At 39.1% G+C, this 19,424-nt stretch overlaps 1 protein-coding gene across 1 annotated transcript in view; it reads left to right on the top strand.

The window, feature by feature from the left end:
• The window catches only part of RORA (RAR related orphan receptor A), a 48,948-nt gene extending 33,178 nt beyond the window's left edge, over positions 1 to 15,770 (top strand). Inside the window, exons 7-9 of the mRNA XM_004374786.2 lie at positions 4,372 to 4,482; positions 5,470 to 5,582; positions 7,453 to 15,770. Of these exons, the coding sequence (XP_004374843.2) occupies positions 4,372 to 4,482; positions 5,470 to 5,582; positions 7,453 to 7,617 (389 nt within the window). The 3' untranslated portion in view covers positions 7,618 to 15,770. The remainder of the gene's footprint in view (positions 1 to 4,371; positions 4,483 to 5,469; positions 5,583 to 7,452) is intronic.
• The last annotated feature ends 3,654 nt before the right edge of the window (positions 15,771 to 19,424 follow it).

Below are 19,424 nucleotides of genomic sequence, written 5' to 3'. Positions count from 1 at the left end.
ACTAGCAACCCCTCAAACAGCAACCATTAATGAAAATTAGATGCGGATGTCAAAGAAATAAAATACAGCTAAGTGAAGCTGTGACATATACATACATAAATGAAGGATTTGTGGATTTCTGTAATTTAAATAAAGTAGAATGTAGTCATTAAGAAGACTGGAAGATACCCAAGATATGTTGTTAAGTGATTTTTTAAAAAAGTTAACAGAAAGCATGTGTAGTTAGGTAAAGGGTTGCCCATTGCGATTTAAATATATGTTAATGGGCAGGGTGTCTGCACTAACAGCCTTACGTGAACAAAATACAGAAAAGCTAATGGCATTTGAAGCAATATTCTCAGACATGGTGCAACTTCATTTTCCTCCATAATACACAGAATTGCTCCACTTTCAGAATTTGAGCCATTATATATGCATATGAATATGAATGTGTACACGTATATGTATATATATGTATGTATATCCACCACTCGTCTATCAGTTTTTTGTACTGTGGTCGCTTGCGTGTTGCTGTGATGCTGGAAGCTATGCCACCGGTATTTCAAATACCAGCAGGGTCACCCATGGTAGACAGGTTGCAGTGGAGCTTCCAGACGAAGACAGAGTAGGAAGAAGGACCTGGTGATCTACTTCTAAAGCAATTGGCCAGTGAAAACCTTATGGATAGCAGTGGAACATTGTCTAGTATAGTGCCAGAAGCTGAGCCCTTCAGGTTGGAAGGCACTCAGAATATGACTGGAGAAGAGCTGCTTCCTCAAAGTAGAGTTGACCTTAGTCATGTGGACAAAGTAAAGCTTTCATGACCTTCTTTTGTTGATGTGGCACAACTCAAAATGAGAAGAAATAGCTGCAAACATCCATTAATAATCAGAGCATGGAATATATGAAGTATGAACCTAGAAAAACTAGAAGTCGTCAAAAATGAAATGGAATGCATAAAGATTGATATCCTAGGCATTAGTGAGCTGCAATGGACTGGTATTGACCATTTTGAATCATATGGTCTACTATGGCAAGAATGACAAAATAAAGAGGAATGGTGTTGCATTCATCATCAGAAAGAACATCTGAAGATCGATCGTGAAGTACAGCACTGTCAGTGATAGGATAATATCCGTACACCTACAAGGAAGTCCAGTTAATATGACTGTTATCTGCACCAACCTCTAATCCCAAAGATGAAGAAACTGAAGATTTTTACAAACTTCTGCAGTCTGAAATTGATCGAACATGCGATCAAGATGCATTGATAATTACTGGTGATGGGAATGCAAAAGTTGGAAACGAAGAAGGGTATGTAGTTGCAAAATTATGGCCTTGGTGATAGAAACAACTCTGGAGATCACATGACAGAATTTTGCAAGACCAACGACATAGTCACTGAAATACCTTTTTCAACAACGTAACTGGTGACTCAAATCGACTACATCTGTGGAAGGAGACGATGGAAAAGCTCAATATTACCAGTCACTACAAGCCAGGGGCCAACTGTGGAACAAACCATCATATGCAAGTTCAAGTTGAAGCTGAAGAAAATTTAAACAAGTCCATGAGAGCCGTAAGTACGACCTTGAGTATATTCCAGCTGAATTTAGAGACCATGTCAGGAATAGAGGTAACACACTGAACATTAATGACTGAAGAAGACCAGACAAGGTGTGGGATGACATCAAGGACATCATATGTAAAGAAAGCTAAAGGTCATTAAAAAGACAGGAAACTAAGAAAAGACCAAAATGGATGTCAGGAGAGACTCTGACACTTGCTCTTGAACGTAGAGTAGCTAAAGCAAATGGAAGAAATGATGAAGTAAAAGAGCTGAACAGAAGATTTCAAAGGGTGGTTCGAGAAGACAAAGTATTATGAAATGTGCAAAGACCTGAAGTTAGAAAATCAAAAGGGAAGAACACGCTCGGCATTTTTTCAAGATGAAAGAAGTTAAGGAAAAATTCAAGCTTTGATTTGCAATGTTGAAAGATTGTATCTGTAAAATATTGAATGACACAGGAAACATCAAAAGAAGATGGAAGGAATACACAGAGTCACTGTACCAAAATGATGTGGTTGACATACAGCCATTTCGGGAGGCAGTATATGATCAAGAACTGACAGTATTGAAGGAAGATGCAGTGAAGGCACTGGCGAAAAACAAGGCTTCAGGAATTCACGGAATACCAACTAAGATGTTTCAAAAAACAGATGCAGCGCTGGAGGTGCTCACTCATCTATGCCAAGAAATTTGGAAGACAGCTAACTGGCCCACTGACTGGAAGAGGTCCGTATTTGTGCCCATTCCAAAGAAAGGTGATCCAACAGAATGTGGAAATTATTGAACAATATCATTAATATCACATGCAAGTAAAATTTTGTGGAAGATAATTCAAAAATGGTTGCAGCAGTACATCGACAGGGAACTGCCAGCAATTCAAGCTGGATTCAGAGAGGATGTGAAATGAGGGATATCATTGATGTCACATGGATCTTGGCTGAGAGCAGAGAATACCAGAAAGATGTTTGTTGTTGTTAGGTGTCGTCCTGTCGGTTCCAACTCACAGTAACCCTGTGTACAACAGAACGAAACACTGCCCGGTCCTGCACCATCCACCCGTGTTTTATTGACTATTCAAAGGCGTTTGACTGTGTGGATCATCACAAATTATGGATACCATTGTGAAGAATGGGAATTCCAGAACACTTAATTGTGCTCATGAAGACATAGACCAAGAGGCAGTCGTTCAAACAAAACATGGGGATATTGCATGGTTTAAGATTAGGAAAGGTATGCATCAGGGTTGTATCTTTTCACCATATTATTCAACCTCTATGCTAAGCAAATAATCCGAGAAGCTGGATTATAAGAAGAAGAATGCAGCGTCAGGATTGGAGGAAGACTCATTAACAACCTGCAACATGCAGATGACACAACCTCGCTTGCTGAAAGCGAAGAGAACTTGAAGCACTTACTGATACAGATCAAAGGCCACAGCCTTCAGTATGGATTACGTCTCAAAATAAAGAAAACAGAAATCCTCACAGCTGGACCAATGAGCAGCAGCATGATAAATGGAAAAAATACTGACGTTTTCAAGAATTTCATTTTACTTGGATATATAATCAACACCCATGGAAGCAGCCGTCAAGCAATCAAAGGACACGTTGCAGTGGGCAAATCTGCTGCAAACGATCTATTTAAAGTGTTGAAAAGCAAAGATTCACTTTGCGGACTAAGGTGCTCCTAAACCAAGCCATGGTGTTTTCAGTCACCTCATAAGCATGTGAAAGCTGGACAATGAATAAGGAAGACCTAGGAAGCATTGATGCCTTTGAATTATGGTGTTGGCGAAGAATATTGAATATACATGGTCTACCAGAAGAATGAACAAATCTGTCTTGGAAGAAGTACAACCAGAATGCTGCTTAGAAAGGAGGATGGCGAGACTTTGTCTCAAGTCTTTTGGACATGTCATCAGGAGGGACCAGTCCCTGGAGAAGGACATCATACTTGGTAAAGTAGAGGGTCAGCAAAAAAGAGGAAGACCCTCAAGGAGATGGATTGACACAGTGGCTGCACCAGTGGGCTCCAACATAGCACCAAATGTAAGGATGGTGCAGGACCGGGCAGTGTTTCCTTCTGTTGTACACAGGGTTGCTGTGACTTGGAACCTACTCTACAGCACCTGACAACAACAACATGTGTATGTATATTAAATGCAAGTTAGAAAGAATAGACACCAAACCTAACCAGTCTTTGGGGGATGGGATTATTAGAGAACTTTCACATTCTATGTTTTCGGTTCGGTAATTGTCAGAATAGTTTTATTACCAGAATGTGTCATTTGTTAATGTTTTAAAGGGCCTATTACTTGCAGTATAGTAGAAGACAAAAATGGGTAAATTTAGCATTTCGGTGAGATTGTAGCTGTCAAACTCTCCTGATTAAGCGTGTGGGCTCCGAAGTCAGGCAGCCTGGGTTTGAGACTCAGCCTCTTACTTCCTCCTTGGGTGGCTTTGGGTAAATTATTTTTCTCTCCAAGTCTCAGTTTTCTCACCTCTAAAATGGGGATAGTAATGATAATACTTCCTTCCTAGGGCTGTTGTGAAAGAGGAGGAAACCCAGAGAAATCTCTTAGAGCAGTACCTCATGTGGCAATCCTACAACGAACGTTCACTCTCGTTATTATGAACGATGATGATGGTGACATCGGCTAAGCAGATTTTTCTTTTAAGATTTCAAACTATCAAACCGTCCAAGTGCTGTTACTATTCCCTCTGATCTGTAGCCATTTTTACTGCAACCCTCCTTACCGTCCTCCACATTTTCTTCCAGAATAATACAGAAATCCTAAACCGTCTCTATTTTAATTTTGGCAGGTTGTGAAGACTTTATTAGCTTTGTGTTTGAATTTGGAAAGAGCTTATGTTCTATGCACCTGACTGAAGATGAAATTGCGTTATTTTCTGCATTTGTACTGATGTCAGCAGGTGAGATAACCAAATAAAGATAAGATGGTTTAAAAATTGTTCCGGTAAAGAATTTTTTTTACAACGTGCGTAACTTTTTATGATTACAGAGTATTTGGAGGGCAACCAGAAGAGACTGCTACCCTTATTAAATCTAATTTTAAGTTTTAAAATAATGAATGACGACGATGATGGTGATATTGGCTACGCAGACTTTTCTTTTAAGATTTCAAACTATTAAACCGTAGACGTGCTCACACACATATACCCTTTTAAGAAGATCTTAATGCCTTTCAGATAAAATTTTAAGAAATGAGAATTGAATAAAACCTCGTCTAGAATTCACCTGTGGTGGGATAAGATTGCCTTTCTTAACACCAATCTCCAAGAGAAGAGGTGGTTTTTAAGACATCTTGCTTTCTCCTTAAAATCCATTTGAATGTCATCCGCAAGTTTATCTGAATTTAATCTGTGTTTTCAACCAGTACTCTCTCGGGGGTAATCAGTTTTGCAAATTTACTATCTTCTATTTCGGATTCTTACAAAAAAACTTTATCCTGAGTTAACCACCCTTAAGTCATTTGAAATTCTGTTAGCACGTTCAGTTGCCTTGGATTCTGAGGCACTTTTCATATGTGCCAAAAAAGTTTGCAGGATGAGTATGAGTATTTCATTCAGAAATGTAATTATTAGGAGGCTGGAGGGGTTGAGGTGGTTTCATTTGCACACATACAGGTGTGACCTTCAATTAAAATGGCTGTCCTTTTGAAAGGGGAAAATCTTTCTTTCCTTTAAGCATCAGTAGAAATGGAAAGGTTTAAAATCCTGTTTTATAACTGTTGGAGATGAGTTTTCACTCCTGCGGGAACACATTTTGAAAGAGTGGAACTGGCCGTCAGTCTCTAAATAGGCCTTGTGCTGTAATAATCTGCGGCTAAGAGTCGAAAGGAATGAAGTGTTCGACACCATGTTGGAGGAATACTAAGGAGTATCATTTTTCGTGTTTAGATCGCTCGTGGCTGCAGGAAAAGGTAAAAATTGAAAAGCTGCAACAGAAAATTCGGCTAGCACTTCAACACGTCCTACAGAAGAATCACCGAGAGGACGGAATACTAACCAAGGTGAGGGACACAGGGTTTCCATTTGGCATGGCCTCCTTTATTGCATGGCGCAGCTTATGCTCCCTGCTGCGCGTGTACGATAACAAGGTGGTTTCTCTGACCAGCCTCCAAAAGCATCAGTAAGGAACAGGCTCCTGAAAAGAAAGAAGCACCTCCATTTTGAAAAATTCTGTTGTTCAGATTAAACTCCTTATTCAGACTAAATTCTATTTATTATCATGGCTTACAAAGTATCTTGCAATTGCGGGACAGGAGCAAAAAACAATTTTTGTTTAATTTTTAGTACATTCTGGAAATCCTCCTCCTATTCCATCCAAGTTGGAGACAAAGTAGAGGCAATGTTCTGCATTGATAGAGAAGGAGTCTTTGAATTTAGAAGGAAGAAGATATTAAGGGCTTAAAGAATTAACCACTGCATACTTTAATATTAGTTCTATTTCCATTAAATGTGTTCGTGATCAATAGTAAATGACTTTTGTACTTTCTTCTTCAGCTTCTTATTACTACCCTGTATTCAAAGCATAATGTTTCATTTTTACTAATTATAATAAAAATATAATTAGGCTGTCAATTTAAAATACACTCATATCCTTCAGTGGTCATGGTAATGGTATGAGTTTAGTCTTTGAAAAATTAGCCCCATTCTCTTAGATTATTTTACATGTTTTATTGGTTTTTTTGTTTTTGATTATTTATTTTGTTTTCTCCTCATAGCTAGGTTACGGTGTTTAAGGACAGAAAGGGGAATCTGGGGGGTTAATTACTATTTTGTTTTTGGTGTTGTTAAATGAGAAATAGGGGAAGGAATGGGAAATGGAAGGGAAAAAACGGTTAGGAGCTTCTTTCTCCTCTCTTCCTTGCCCCAGTGCAGGCATCCCATCGTTGTTGTGTGCCAGCCAGTAGCTTCAGACTCATAGAGACCCGTTAGGACAGAGGAGAACTGCCCCGTAGGGTTTCCAAGGCTGTAATCTTTACTGGAGCAGATCACCAGATCTTTCTCCCACCTGCAGAGCGGGCTGGTGGGTTAGAACCGCCGACCTTCTGGTTAGCAGCTGAGCACTTAACCACTGTGCCACCAGGGCTCCTAAGTGTACCGTGAGGTTCTTTTTATTTTAAGGAGCCCCTCACCATGGACAAGATCTGGTGAGAACATTCCTTGGAAAGGATTGTTTCAGGTTGAAATAATAAGCGTTTTGCATTTGTATAGTGTTTTAAAGTTTACATAGCATTTTTTCCAAGTGTATTGTTATCTCAGTTGATGAACAGTCAGTGCTGGGAGTTCAGTCCAGGCCTTCTGACTCTTTGTTTTTTTTCACTCCAGGCCTTTTGCTGAAGCCTGGAATGGCTTTGTTATAGGGAAAGCTCTTCATTGAGAAGAATCTTGTTGCTTTGGGGTTGACCAGTACTTGTTCTATATGAAGGGTATAAGGGGTGCGGTCAGCTGTGGTCTCATGCCCACCCTCCTCATGACTGTCCCTCACCCTCTCCTTTCCCATCAAATCTCTTCTTTTCCTGAAGTGGCAGAGGGCAGGAAGGAAAGGATGGTAGAGTGGGAAGCACATTAGAATAGGAGGAGGCTGTAAGAGACTCAGGTTCTTGTCCTGACTGCCACTAACAGGCTGTGCCAACTTCTGCTTATGAACATTTTTTCATGTTATTAAATTATTCACCTTCAAACTCATTTTTTAATATATATCTTGTGTTCTATGATATGACCACATCATCATTTTTCCCAAGCCTCAATAATTAGACGTTTAAGTTGGCTTCAAGTGTTTCACCGTGACAATGTCGTGAAGATCAGCCAGACGCCCTGCTTCTTGCTCCTCGTGCCTGTTCTCTCCTGACCACGTGTCTTTCTTTCCACTTACAGTTAATATGCAAGGTGTCGACATTAAGAGCCTTATGTGGACGGCATACGGAAAAGCTAATGGCGTTTAAAGCAATATATCCAGACATTGTACGACTTCATTTTCCTCCATTATACAAGGAGTTGTTCACTTCCGAATTTGAGCCAGCGATGCAGATTGATGGGTAGATGTATCACCTGAGCACTTCTAGAATGTCTGAAGTACAAACATGAAAAGCAGACCCACACACATTAACCGAGACACTTTATATGGCCCTGCCCAGACCTGGCGCGCCAACACACCGTGCCCATCATTTGGTGATCAGTGTCAGGCAAAGGAGGGAAACAATGAAAACAAGTAAAAGGTGAACTTGTTTTTCTCATGCATATGATTTCCATTATGCCTACAGATATGGACCCTTTTTCTGTCTCGACTTCTTGACCGCTGGCCTCTGTTTACACAGAAGGAGGGTACTAGAGTCGAAGGAGCTCCTTTTCTTGTAGCTCACTGCCCAGAGACTTCCTGAAGCGTCACCCATCTGTCACTCACCACAGAGAGACCCGCAGTAATCGGTGGCTGGTGTGCATAGCGGAGCTTGCGGCATTACTTTGCACAACTTGCTCTTTGTTTCATGAAGGAAGATTTTTTGTTTTGTTTTTCATTTTTCACCGATTATTGCCAGTCGGCAGGACGGCATGAAAAGGGTCCATAGCACTAGCAACAATAGCATTATAATATATTACAGGGTAAATGGGCATGAAGACTATATATATAGCTAAAAGAGATATTGTTTATATATTGTTTTAATTAATATAAAATGTAGTTACTGGTGTAGCTTTTCCTGTTGAACTGATAAGGCACTTTCATTTTGCACCTTTTTCTTTAAATTAAATACTAGCGTGTTCACTGCCGCGTCACACGTACCCCAGAAACACAAGTTTAACTGAGAAGAAGGCTTGGCAGGTACGTCGGGAGGTGTTTATGCTGCTGTTTACAAAATTCCTTTTAAAAGACTGGCTGGTCATATCTAGAAATCACGATGTTGAATTGTTTCCTTTTTTTTTCTTTTTTCTTTTTAACACATGGATTGGGAATTAGAAACGGGACGCTCCCTAAATTATACTTTGCTTTTTGGTGAGTTTCCGGGTAGATGTCTTTATGCTTCATACAAAGTTGAATGTTTGATGGGTGTTGTGGATTTATGGTATCATGCACTTTTAAAAAAAAAAAAATTAAAAGCTTTTTTAAATGCCACCTTGTGGAGACAGGGAAGGAGAGGCTCATTTTATACAATTCAGTAGCTGCGTGGACTCAATCTCCACTTGGAATCCTTATGCTTTGAGAACAAATCGATAACGAGAATATTTATTGAAATCTAGCTTTTATTTTAAGAAGGACCCAAAGATTATATCTGGAGCAAACGCCCACTCCACTTACGAGGACATGAAGCGTATACTTTGTGAATGTTTATGTTCTTAGAAACAGTAAGAGTTTATCCCAGAGTGACCTAATTCTAGACTAGCTGCCTCTAGATGTTACCCTTCTAGAATATTGCTCTCCAGCTTGTCTAGACAATGGCTAGGACGGTGAGGGAGGCATACAATGTTGAACCAGTGTCTCTTATTTAAATAGTAAATATTTTCAGCCTTGAAAGTGAAGTTGATGCTAGCTGCAAACATTTACTCTTGTATTTATCTTTACTAGAAAACTGTGGACTGTAATTTATTTTATTAACTATTTAGCAGATTGTTGGGCTTTTGTGTTCAGGTGCGACCTAGTGATTTGTGTTACTTTGGTTTTGTCTTGCATAATCCCCAGTGGGGGCTGGGGGGGCAGGGGGGTGTTGGGAAGGGAACAGTCCAGTATACAAGTGTGCACGTTTGGAAAACAGGGTGACCTTTCCAGAACCTCAGCATTGCGAGCACGATACCGCTCACACGTGTGGGATTCACGCCTCTGGTCTGATATTCACGGCCTTGTGTGTACATGTTTCTACAGCGAGGAAACATCTTTCCGTGGCGTAAAGGTGGGAGTTTCAAACAGCCCTTTGCAGACCAGAAACTGTCTCCTCTGCCCCTCAGATCCTTCCTGAATTTTCCTCAGGAATTCGGCTCCTGATGCCATGCTGGATCCCCAGCCTGGGTTCCCCAGGGCCCTTCACTGTTTTTAACCCCTCTGACTTGTTTCGAGAGGGACTTGGACAAGGGGAAGGGATTATTTACAAAGAAGTATGTATGAAGCCTAAATAACATCTAAATTTTTTTTCCAAAAATATACTAAGAGTTTAACCATAAATAGAAGACGAGAGGAATATTTACTTAAATTTCTTACAGATGTATAAAACTTTAATGTGTTTACATAGAGAGGTTAAGTGTTGGCATATAGTATTTATACTGGGGCAAGAAGGGTTAAGTCAAATTTTTTAAATTTAAGTAAGCATAGTTCCTTTAAAGATCAATAGTATTTATACTCTTAAAAAAAAAAAAACAAACCAAGCTTAGTTCAGTTATTTATTTGTCCATTTCATTCTGTTCTTGGTCCTTTGGGGGAAAAGGGTGCTTGACTCTGGGGGTCGGGGGGCTTGTTTTGTTTTCTTTTTGGTCATTCCAATTCACTAAAATTGGGGATGGTTTTATTAAAGTACATTAACTTCTTTTTAACCAAAGCTTTCTGAATATGACCAGCCTCAGGTGCTAGCGTATTAAAGAGCAACTAAACCTAATTTCAGTGTCCATGCGAGATGCTAAGAGCTAATTGAACTTCTCCAAGGGTGAGAGAGAACTGAATGTTGAACTTAAAAGAAACTCCTTTCCAGATAGGATTTTGCATGTACCTAATGCCAAAAAAAAACCGAGGCTCTAATCTCCGTAATAGTCCCTTCCTGTGACGTTGTCTGTATGGGAAACCAAGATACGGCGATGTGATGCTGTGGCTAGGTCGTTCTGAGGGAAGAGCAGGGTGTGGCATCTCACAGCAAAGTGCAGCGACTGTGCAGGAACAGAGTAGTAGAGACTGCTCAGTGAGATGAGGGAACAACTATTACTTGGATCCAAGTTGGGATCTGAAGTTAAACAATAAATTCAGTGGGAAAAAAAAAATGGAGTCCAGAAAAGGATGTGACAAACTTTGCATTTTTTTCTTCCCGGTTATAGAAACACCTGTGTGGTAACACAAACTACTTGGTTATTCTTAATAGTTCTTACAACTGAAGTTTCCTAAACGTGAATGTCCAATAGTCTTTTCAGGATTGGAGCCATGGCATTGTCAACTTGGCTGCTGTAAAGCATTTTAGACGATTTTTTTTACCTAGGGTCGATACGGCTTTGGTAGAAAGCCTGACCACCTTCTGTTACAGTGGCGTCCAAAGTTTGTACTGCATTGTGAAAAAACTGACCTTGATCACAATGAAAAAAAAAAAGTGCAGATGAAAGTGCTTTTTGGACAGTTTGTAAATTGCATTAAAGCTACGGATTTTTTTTTTAAAGTGTTCAGCATCCTAATTTGCGTTAAAGCTATGGATTTGTTTAAAGTCTTCGGCATCCTACTTCACCCTTCCTAATTTAGGGAAACTATGACTTATGACACTGCTTCTAAGTTTGGTTGTTCTTTATAGTGTGGAAACTCAGATCTCTGTGAGTGTGTGGGGTGGGATGGTGGGGTCAGGTGAGGAATGAGCGTGTGTGTGTGCGCGCGCGCGCGTATGATGTGCGTGCGTCAGACTGCTTCTAGGCTACTAAGTGTCAATGGAAAAGAAAATGTATTCAAAATACTTAAATCAAAACTAGAAGATGGGGAAAAGAAAAAGATTTATTCTATACAAAGCCTTGTCTGGACCACTTTAGAGAGACTTCTATTTTTTTAAACCCTTCTATAAATATTTGATGGCACTTGAAATATTCCTGCAATAAAATGTGATTTGTGTAAAGAAAAAAAAAAAAAAGATTTTGTAATGTGAAACCATGAAAGAAAGTAATGTAATTTTCTAAAAAAAAAAATACAAACAAAACAAACTTTGTATTATTTTCTTGATGGAATCTGTCTGTCTTTGGAAAACTTTTTATTTCATTGACTGTGCCATAGCAGAAATATGTGTTTTTAGTTGTAGACTAAGGAATAGCTGTTTGTGTTCCGACATTCCAAAACGCAAAACAACCTAGTCGAAACTTTAATGAAAAGGTTGAAGTAGTACGTGAGCTTCTCTCGTTGTTGCTTTTTTGCACACGTTCTCCCTTCCTCTGTAGTGCAATATGTACATAGAGCACTTGCGGGTGTACCTTGATCCCTCAGGGAAAAAAAAATACATATTTGTACAGTTTTTTGTTTTTGTTTTGTTTTTTGCCTTTTTGTTTTTGGCTAAGGAATGTCGACTGAATCACTTGTTATTGTTGAGGGGCAGCCAGATAATAATCCTAAAGCCACTGTTTCAAACATCAATGGTTGAAATCATGTGTCCTTCCCGTGCTATTATTTTAAGGTAATAATAATAAAAAGTTATTTTCTGACGGTTCTTTGTGCTGACTGGTGAAAAAAAAGGGTAAATAAGCACCTTATGATTGACTTACTGTGAATGACAATCCATCTTGACATCAACAACAGCAGCCCTATCATTTTGCAGTTGGGGTTAAGAGTCGGAAACGAAGTGCTCAGGGATCTTCTAAAACTCGTAAAACAGGGTGGCCAGTACTACTGGGGCAAATTGTGTTTTTCCTTATTAGTAAGAATGATAATAATACTATCCCTCCAAGGCACAAGTGAACTGTGTAGAACTACGTGTGTGTATGTGTGTAAACTTTTCACTGTGTCTCTGTTGAGTTGAAAACTTAATGTACTGTTCGGTCTTGTGTACTTAAAAACACTGGAAAACTTCCAAAGCAGTACATTAGTGTGTTCCAGAGAGACATTCGTATATAATGTACCGACAAGGAATATCATTCAAACTGCAGTCTTGCATACTCCACTTCCCATTCTCTGTTACCTAAAATGGAAACCCTGGTGGCCTAGTGGTTAAGAGCTACGGCCGCTAACCAAAAGGTCGGCAGTTCGAACCCACCAGGCGCTCCTTGGAAACTCTATGGGGCAGTTCTACTCTGTCCTGTAGGGTCGCTATGAGTTGGAATCGACTCAACGGCAACGGGTTTGGTTTTGGAATAACTAAAATATTCATGTTGAATATATTTATAGCATTATACATCAAAATCTATGTCAAATTCTACATACTATGGATAAAAAGTTGTTAAAACCCAGTGACCAGATGGGAGAGACCTGCCTACCAAGTGCAATGAGAGAGGTAAAAGAAAAAAACACATTTGTTTTTTTAAACGCCAGCAGACACTATTGTTTTCACTGTATCCTCTTGTAGAAACAAACCAAAATATCTCTTTATGTAAGACAATTCTACTTCCACATTGTAGTTTGTATCTGTTAAATTAATACAAGCACTGGTGTTGAAGAACAAAGCAAAGCCTGCCTATGTAACAACGGGAAGTAACTTGTCAGGTGACAACTGACATTTTTGAGATACAATCCTGTTCTCATAGTACCATATAGTACTTTCCATAATGTCAGTCAGCCTCCGTGTAATGGTTGGCTTTGATTCTTCCACATCTGAAATACAGATTCAGAACAACTGTTACATATTTTCTTACTACCGTGAGAGAGGCAATAGTTTGGGAAAATTTTGCATGTCTTACAGATCAAAAAGGTACCTTCACCTTGTTTTTTATAATAAAAAAATATGGAAAATGGCAGATATATATATATATATTACATATATGTATATGCAGGTTACTGAGATTTTTACATGTTATAATGTGTCACTTCTTTCTTGTAAAGATATGATACAACAGAACCTCATAAAACAACTTTATACTATGTTATACTATGGATCAAATTATGTGCCCAGAAATGCAATTGCAACAGTAAATCTTAATCTGTTGCTGATAGTCCCTGATACAGGTCTTCATTCGAACCCCAAACACTAGTATTATAAAGAAGTTCTGCTGGATTTGAGGAAAGAAATTTTCCTATTGTTGTCTATTTTTAAAGAGATGAAAAGGCTGACTAGCCATGTTTCCACAAAACAATTGGCTTCACTTCTGGGTCTGTTTGTTCCTTTGTTTGCTTGTTTCTTCATATGTTGAGATGAGATCGGTTCTGTCAGGCTCTCAGAATGGTTTTAAAAGTAACCCAGAAGCCTGGCTTCATCCCAAGGAACCATCCTAGATGGGGGATCTCCATGTTCAACCGGACCCTCAGAACTTAGAGCAATAAATACATTCAGTCATTTATTTATAAATGAATGACAGAATATTCAATCCAAATAGAAACAACCCTTCTTCAGCGATGCAACATAACATGGAGTCTTGTATTTAGAAAGTGAATATGAATATTTTAAATAGATGCCTAGAGAATCCGTGTTTGCTGTTTACATGTAGTGTCCTTTGTCACACTGGCAGTACCCATTTCCTTGTCTTTTTTTCCTCCTAAGAACTAAGGAGAGAGAGCTTGCCATTAGCTTTGACATACTGCGCGCGCCATCATGTTGTTCTGGAAGAGCAACTCAGTTCTCTTCAGTGTTTGTGTGTGATTCCTTTCTCACTCCTTATTCCTTTAATGTGGATGAATACTATTCCTAGGAACTTGATTATCATTGAATAGATCGCATATGTAAATGCAGATAGTTCTTGAGCAATATAGTGAATATGAGTTCACAAAAAAATTCGTATGTACTGTACACATCTTCCTGAATCCGAAATTCTCTTCTTGTCCGTAATGGTTTGAAATCTCATATAAAACAGTGGTAACTTTTTAAACATTAGGACATTAGCTGGCTGCTTCTTTAAATGTACCTGTATTGTCTGCCTGCTCCTTTTGTGGAGATGTGTTTTTGTATTGGATGTTTGGGCCAATGGGAGGCTTCAAGCTACAACATATTTTCCCAGTTTAAATATATTTAACATATGACAAACCCCAGACAAGGCTTTTAATATATACCAAGAACTGCAATGTTAGGTGGTTTATTTGCAAACCGTTTTCAATGTTGTCCATTTTTATGGCACCTATAACAATACTCTTGTTTCCAAAGTACAAAAAAAAAAAAAAAAAAGGTAAATAATCTAGCCATAACTGAATGTCAAGCAATAAAACAAACGACTTTTGTGCATAGATTTTAAAAAAAATACAAATTTTAGACATCTGCATGTAAATGCAATCTCTTGTTTACTGCTTTCTTCACCTTGGACAATTGATTCCTTATTTACTATTAACTTAAGGACTTGTAATGGCCTGTACACATTTTCTCTCTTACTCTTCTTTCAATTTACCTTCATCCCTGCTTTTGAGTCATGATATTTAATGTTGTTCTGCACATCTCTATACAGTTAACTTTTCGGCTTTCCTTCTGTATAGATAAGAAAATGTTATATTATAAACAGCCTACTCAGTGCAAATATTTATCTGTTTAATCAAATACCACAATATGCTGTATAATACCGGTTTTACTATATAATCTATTTTAGACATAGCTGTTTAGAACTAGAGTGTGCTATTTTTGTGTTTTTCTGATGTGTGGTGCTAGATAAGTTACTTTTGTGAACAACAAAAAACCCCTTTTATTCCTAGACAATACCACCTTTGGGTCTTGTTAATTTCACTGAGTATAGATATATATTTATATATATATATACATATACATATATATATATATATATATATATATATACCTACCTGTGCCCAACTAGCAGCTGTATCAGAGTGCTGGATTTGGGACATGCTTTTCTCTTTAAATACATAATATCATATAAATTATTCTAGAGTGTATTTAATTAGGATAAAATTACTTCCTTAGGATTGATATTTGACATCTAGCGGGTGAATTTGTTTATAAATATGGATGTATGAAAACTTACTATCAGTTACTTTATGTTTGCTATGTGGCTTCATGCCGTATCTCCTGAGCTGAAAAATAGTTTGCCAGGCCTTCAAGATCCTAAAGAAACACTCTCGTTAAATGGAGTAATTTTTTTTTCTTACTAAGGAATTATGTTATTGGCACCTGACAGAGTTGTGTGCTTAGCTCCTATTATGGATAATAGGCATTTGTATAAGATATCCTTGGGGCTTGATGGCAGAATAAACCTTTCCCTTCCCACCTGAGTCATGAGAAGTACGGAGACATCCATTAGCAGCACATGGACTATCAACGCAAATTCAAGGGATGGCCTGCTTTAATGTGACCTCGACCAGTTCCATAAACTGAGTGAAGGACTTTCATTTTAAAAGTCATTTAGCAGTGACCTTCATTAAACTCTTTTATCTATTCTCCCAAGACCTATTGGCATTCTTAAAAATCAAAGTATATCAAATATCTAACTAAGGATGTAGTTAACCTTATTAAATATTGATTAGAATTGTTCTGTAATATTACGGAATTTGTAAGATCTTTAGCAAAGATTTTTGAGCAGTTTATAAATTTAGAGCAAATGTTTCTGTTTATTGCACTTTTTGTAATTGAAGGTGATAAATTCTCAAGCCAGGATTGTTGGCTTCCATGCCCTGCATATTTACCCAGGATTCTAGACATTTTCCATTTTTATGGAAGGGTTACTGTTACCTTAAGGATAAATGCAATCATGTGGTTAATGACAGCTAATGCTAACAGTTAACCTTCTTAAGTGAATTGGCTAAAGTGTAGGGAGAAATCTATTTGAATACAAATCACGTCATTCCATATGGCTTTGCTTAAAAAGAGGTTGAAACCTTTAAAGAAAAACTTCATTTAGTATCCTAAGCCTCCTGAGGGTAGAGATTGTGATCTCTTTGAGTCTGCACAGTGGCCGGCTCTGGTCGGCATTTGGTAGATGTTCGTTGACACAGTGGCTGCAACGATGGGCTCAAGCATAGCAACGATTGTAAGGATGGTGCAGGACCGAGCAGTATTTCGTTCTATTGTATATAGGGTCGCTATGGGTCAGAAGTGACTCGACAGCACCTAACAACAACAATTGACAAGTGTGCCCCTATTAAAACTTTTTTTCCTGGGTTGTTTTGGTAAATTTATAAAGTATGCCAAGCCTTATGGTAACCAATTTCTTCTACGATCAAGTGTTAAAGCCACATTTAAAAAGACCACATGATATGCTGATTCTCATTGTGTGTAGGTCTTGAGGATTAAGCACACAAATTTCACAAAAACCCCGTGAGTAACAAACTCAGCCTTCTGTAAATATACATGCAAGTTTGGAAACAGTAATACTGTACCTATAAATATATGCTGTCTGTTTTGTATACAGTATGTAAAGACTCCTTTTCTGCCGCACTAAAAATGCAAGCCATTTATGGGAATCCTAAAAGTAGTATTGTACTAAAACTTTGCTAATGATCCTTATTAGAGGGCCATCCAATTTTTCACTTACATTGGGTTTTCTTTCCAATTCACTCTTACAGTAGTCTGCTTATTTCCAGCTGTTTGTTATTTTACTGAGTCCTGACTTTAAAAAAAAAAAATATTTTGATTCATTTTGTAAATACAAGCTGTAAAAAAAAGAGAGATTTAATGTTGTCTTTTAAATACTCCGATTTTCATTCTAATATGAATGTTGTTATATTGTACTTAGAAACTGTACCTTTAATATTACATTACCTTTATTAAAAGTGCATTGAACACATCGATTTTAGATGTGCTTTATGTACTGTTATCCTATAATAAAACTTCAGCTTCTAATGGAACACTTGCCTTGTTTCCCTTCTTCTTTCTTGGTTATTGAATTGCATTGTGCATCGTTCTCTAGCACTTTTTCAATTTTACGCCTTGTCTTCAGTGAGTGGTCTCGTAACCTTTGCTACTCAAAGTGTGATCCGCGGAACAGCAGCAGCAGCAGCATCACCTGGAACCCTGTTAGACATGCAGAATCCCAGGCCCCACCTCCGACCGTCTGGTTCAAAATCTGCAGGTTTACAGCATCCCCAGGTGATCGGTATGCGCACTTGAACGTTTGAGAAGCACTGGTCCATAGTATCCCATCCCATCCCACTGCCGTTGAGTTAGTTCCGACTCATAGTGACCCTGTAGGGCAGAGGAGAACTGCCCATAGGGTTTCCAAGGCTGTAAATCTTTACAGAAGCAGACTGCCACATCTTTCTCCCATGGAGCAGCTGGTGGGTTCGAACCGCCAACCTTTCAGTTAGCATCAAGCACTTAACGACTGCACCACCCGAGCTCCTTGGTCTGTACTATAGCACTTAAAAAAAATTCATCTCCATTTTTCAGGCAAGAAAAAGTGGATGTGAGGGCCAAGCTACCCTTTAGATCAGAGATGGCAATCTTATGAGATAAAGTCCGCTGATTGGTAGTAGCTGCCTGGAATGCAGAATCCAGGACTCTGAGGCTGTTTCCTGTCTCAAGGGAAAATGGTTCCGTGACCGATGAGTGATGTCTGCCCCGGGTGTGTTGTTGTTAGGTACTGTGGAGTCAACTGTCAACTCATTGTGACCCCACGTGACAGAGTAGAACTGCCCCATAGGGTTTTCTTGGATGTAATCTTTACAGAAGCAGACCGCCAGGTCGTTATCCTGTGGAGCTGCTGGGTGGGTTCGAACCACTAACCTTTCGGTTAGCAGCCAAGTGCTTAACGGTTGTGCCACCAGAGCTATGCCCTGGGTTGGGGAGGGGAGAAAGCCTGAGTACACACTGTACCTTTGTCTTTGCTGTAGAGACCGTTAAAATGGACCATCAGAAATGATGCCAGAGACTTCAGAAAAAATGTATATATATGACTTTGCTGGGCTGTCAGTGCCCCCCACCCACCTCCTTTTTTCTGAGTAGAATATGTACAGGTGAACCAACAATGTAACATCAGCTAAGTTTCACACAGTCCCTGGGTAGTGCAAACTGTTAAGTGCTCAGTTACTAGCTGAAAAGTCGGCGGTTTGAACCTACCCAGAGGCACCTCACAAGACAGGCCTGGTGATCTGCTTCTGAAAGGTCCCAGTCTTTAAAACCCTATGCAGCACGTGTACTCTGTACACATGGGGTCACCATGAGTCAGAATCGACTCCACAGCAACTAAAAACAACAAGTATCACACTGTTTTAATGGTGTAGAAATCTCAAATTATTTTAAAATAATCTGAAGGCCGTTGAGTTGCATTTCCTCCACACACATACTACAGTAAGTGTGCTTTGCAGGCAGTAGGCGTTCATTAAACATTTGAAGTCATCCTAAAAGTTACTGCACAGCAAATAGTCCTAATCCTGCTTTCCTTTCCAGCCACCTCAGAGAAGAGGAAGGGATTATGCCTATGAAATCTTTGTAGACTATCAAGTTCTATATAATTATAAATATTCACCACCTTCCAGTGTCTCTGGAAATTGAGTCAATGGAAATAATGATGAAAAGCTGTCACCCCTAGGCCTTTACCCAAACCATGCCTACAGACTTCCACTAAAAATAATGGTTTACACTGCTCTCGTCATCCTGGATTAGCTTGCTCGACTTCAAGATGGGTACTTACAGGGGACTTTAAGGACTGTTTGTAATGACGTCATGGGAAAATGAGAAAGGAGAACAAGCATCAGGTTATTAATGAACTAGAAATATTAGGGAAGAAAGCAAAAGTAATAACCACTGACTGATCAGTAAGATCCAACCACAAGAATGTCTTGGTTGCTGCTGTTACTACTGACCTTTGTTTTGTGAGGCAAGCTCAAGCAGTGCGGCCCTTTCTAATGAGCATTTGGAGCAAACGGAGCCACGTGGAGCAGATCTCTGCTTCTCACGGCAGGTCTGTGGAGGGTTGGGGAAGGAGGGGAACTGCGGATGTGCTGAGAGGTACAGTGCAACACCTTGGCTTCCCCTTTGGGATAAGAAACTGAAGATGGGGCCCGGTGGTGTTCAAAGCCATGGTCCAGAAGAGGCCATTACTGTTACATAAGTCACCAGAAACTGGAAAAATAAGACATCTCCGCCGTAAGGGGCTTCAGGAACATGGGGGCAAGG

The sequence above is a fragment of the Trichechus manatus genome, unplaced genomic scaffold (assembly GCF_000243295.1).
Source record: "Trichechus manatus latirostris isolate Lorelei unplaced genomic scaffold, TriManLat1.0 scaffold00030, whole genome shotgun sequence".
Classification (NCBI taxonomy): Eukaryota; Metazoa; Chordata; class Mammalia; order Sirenia; family Trichechidae; genus Trichechus; species Trichechus manatus.
Note: the sequence above shows the minus strand (reverse complement) of the source record. Positions and strands in the feature narration are given on the sequence as shown.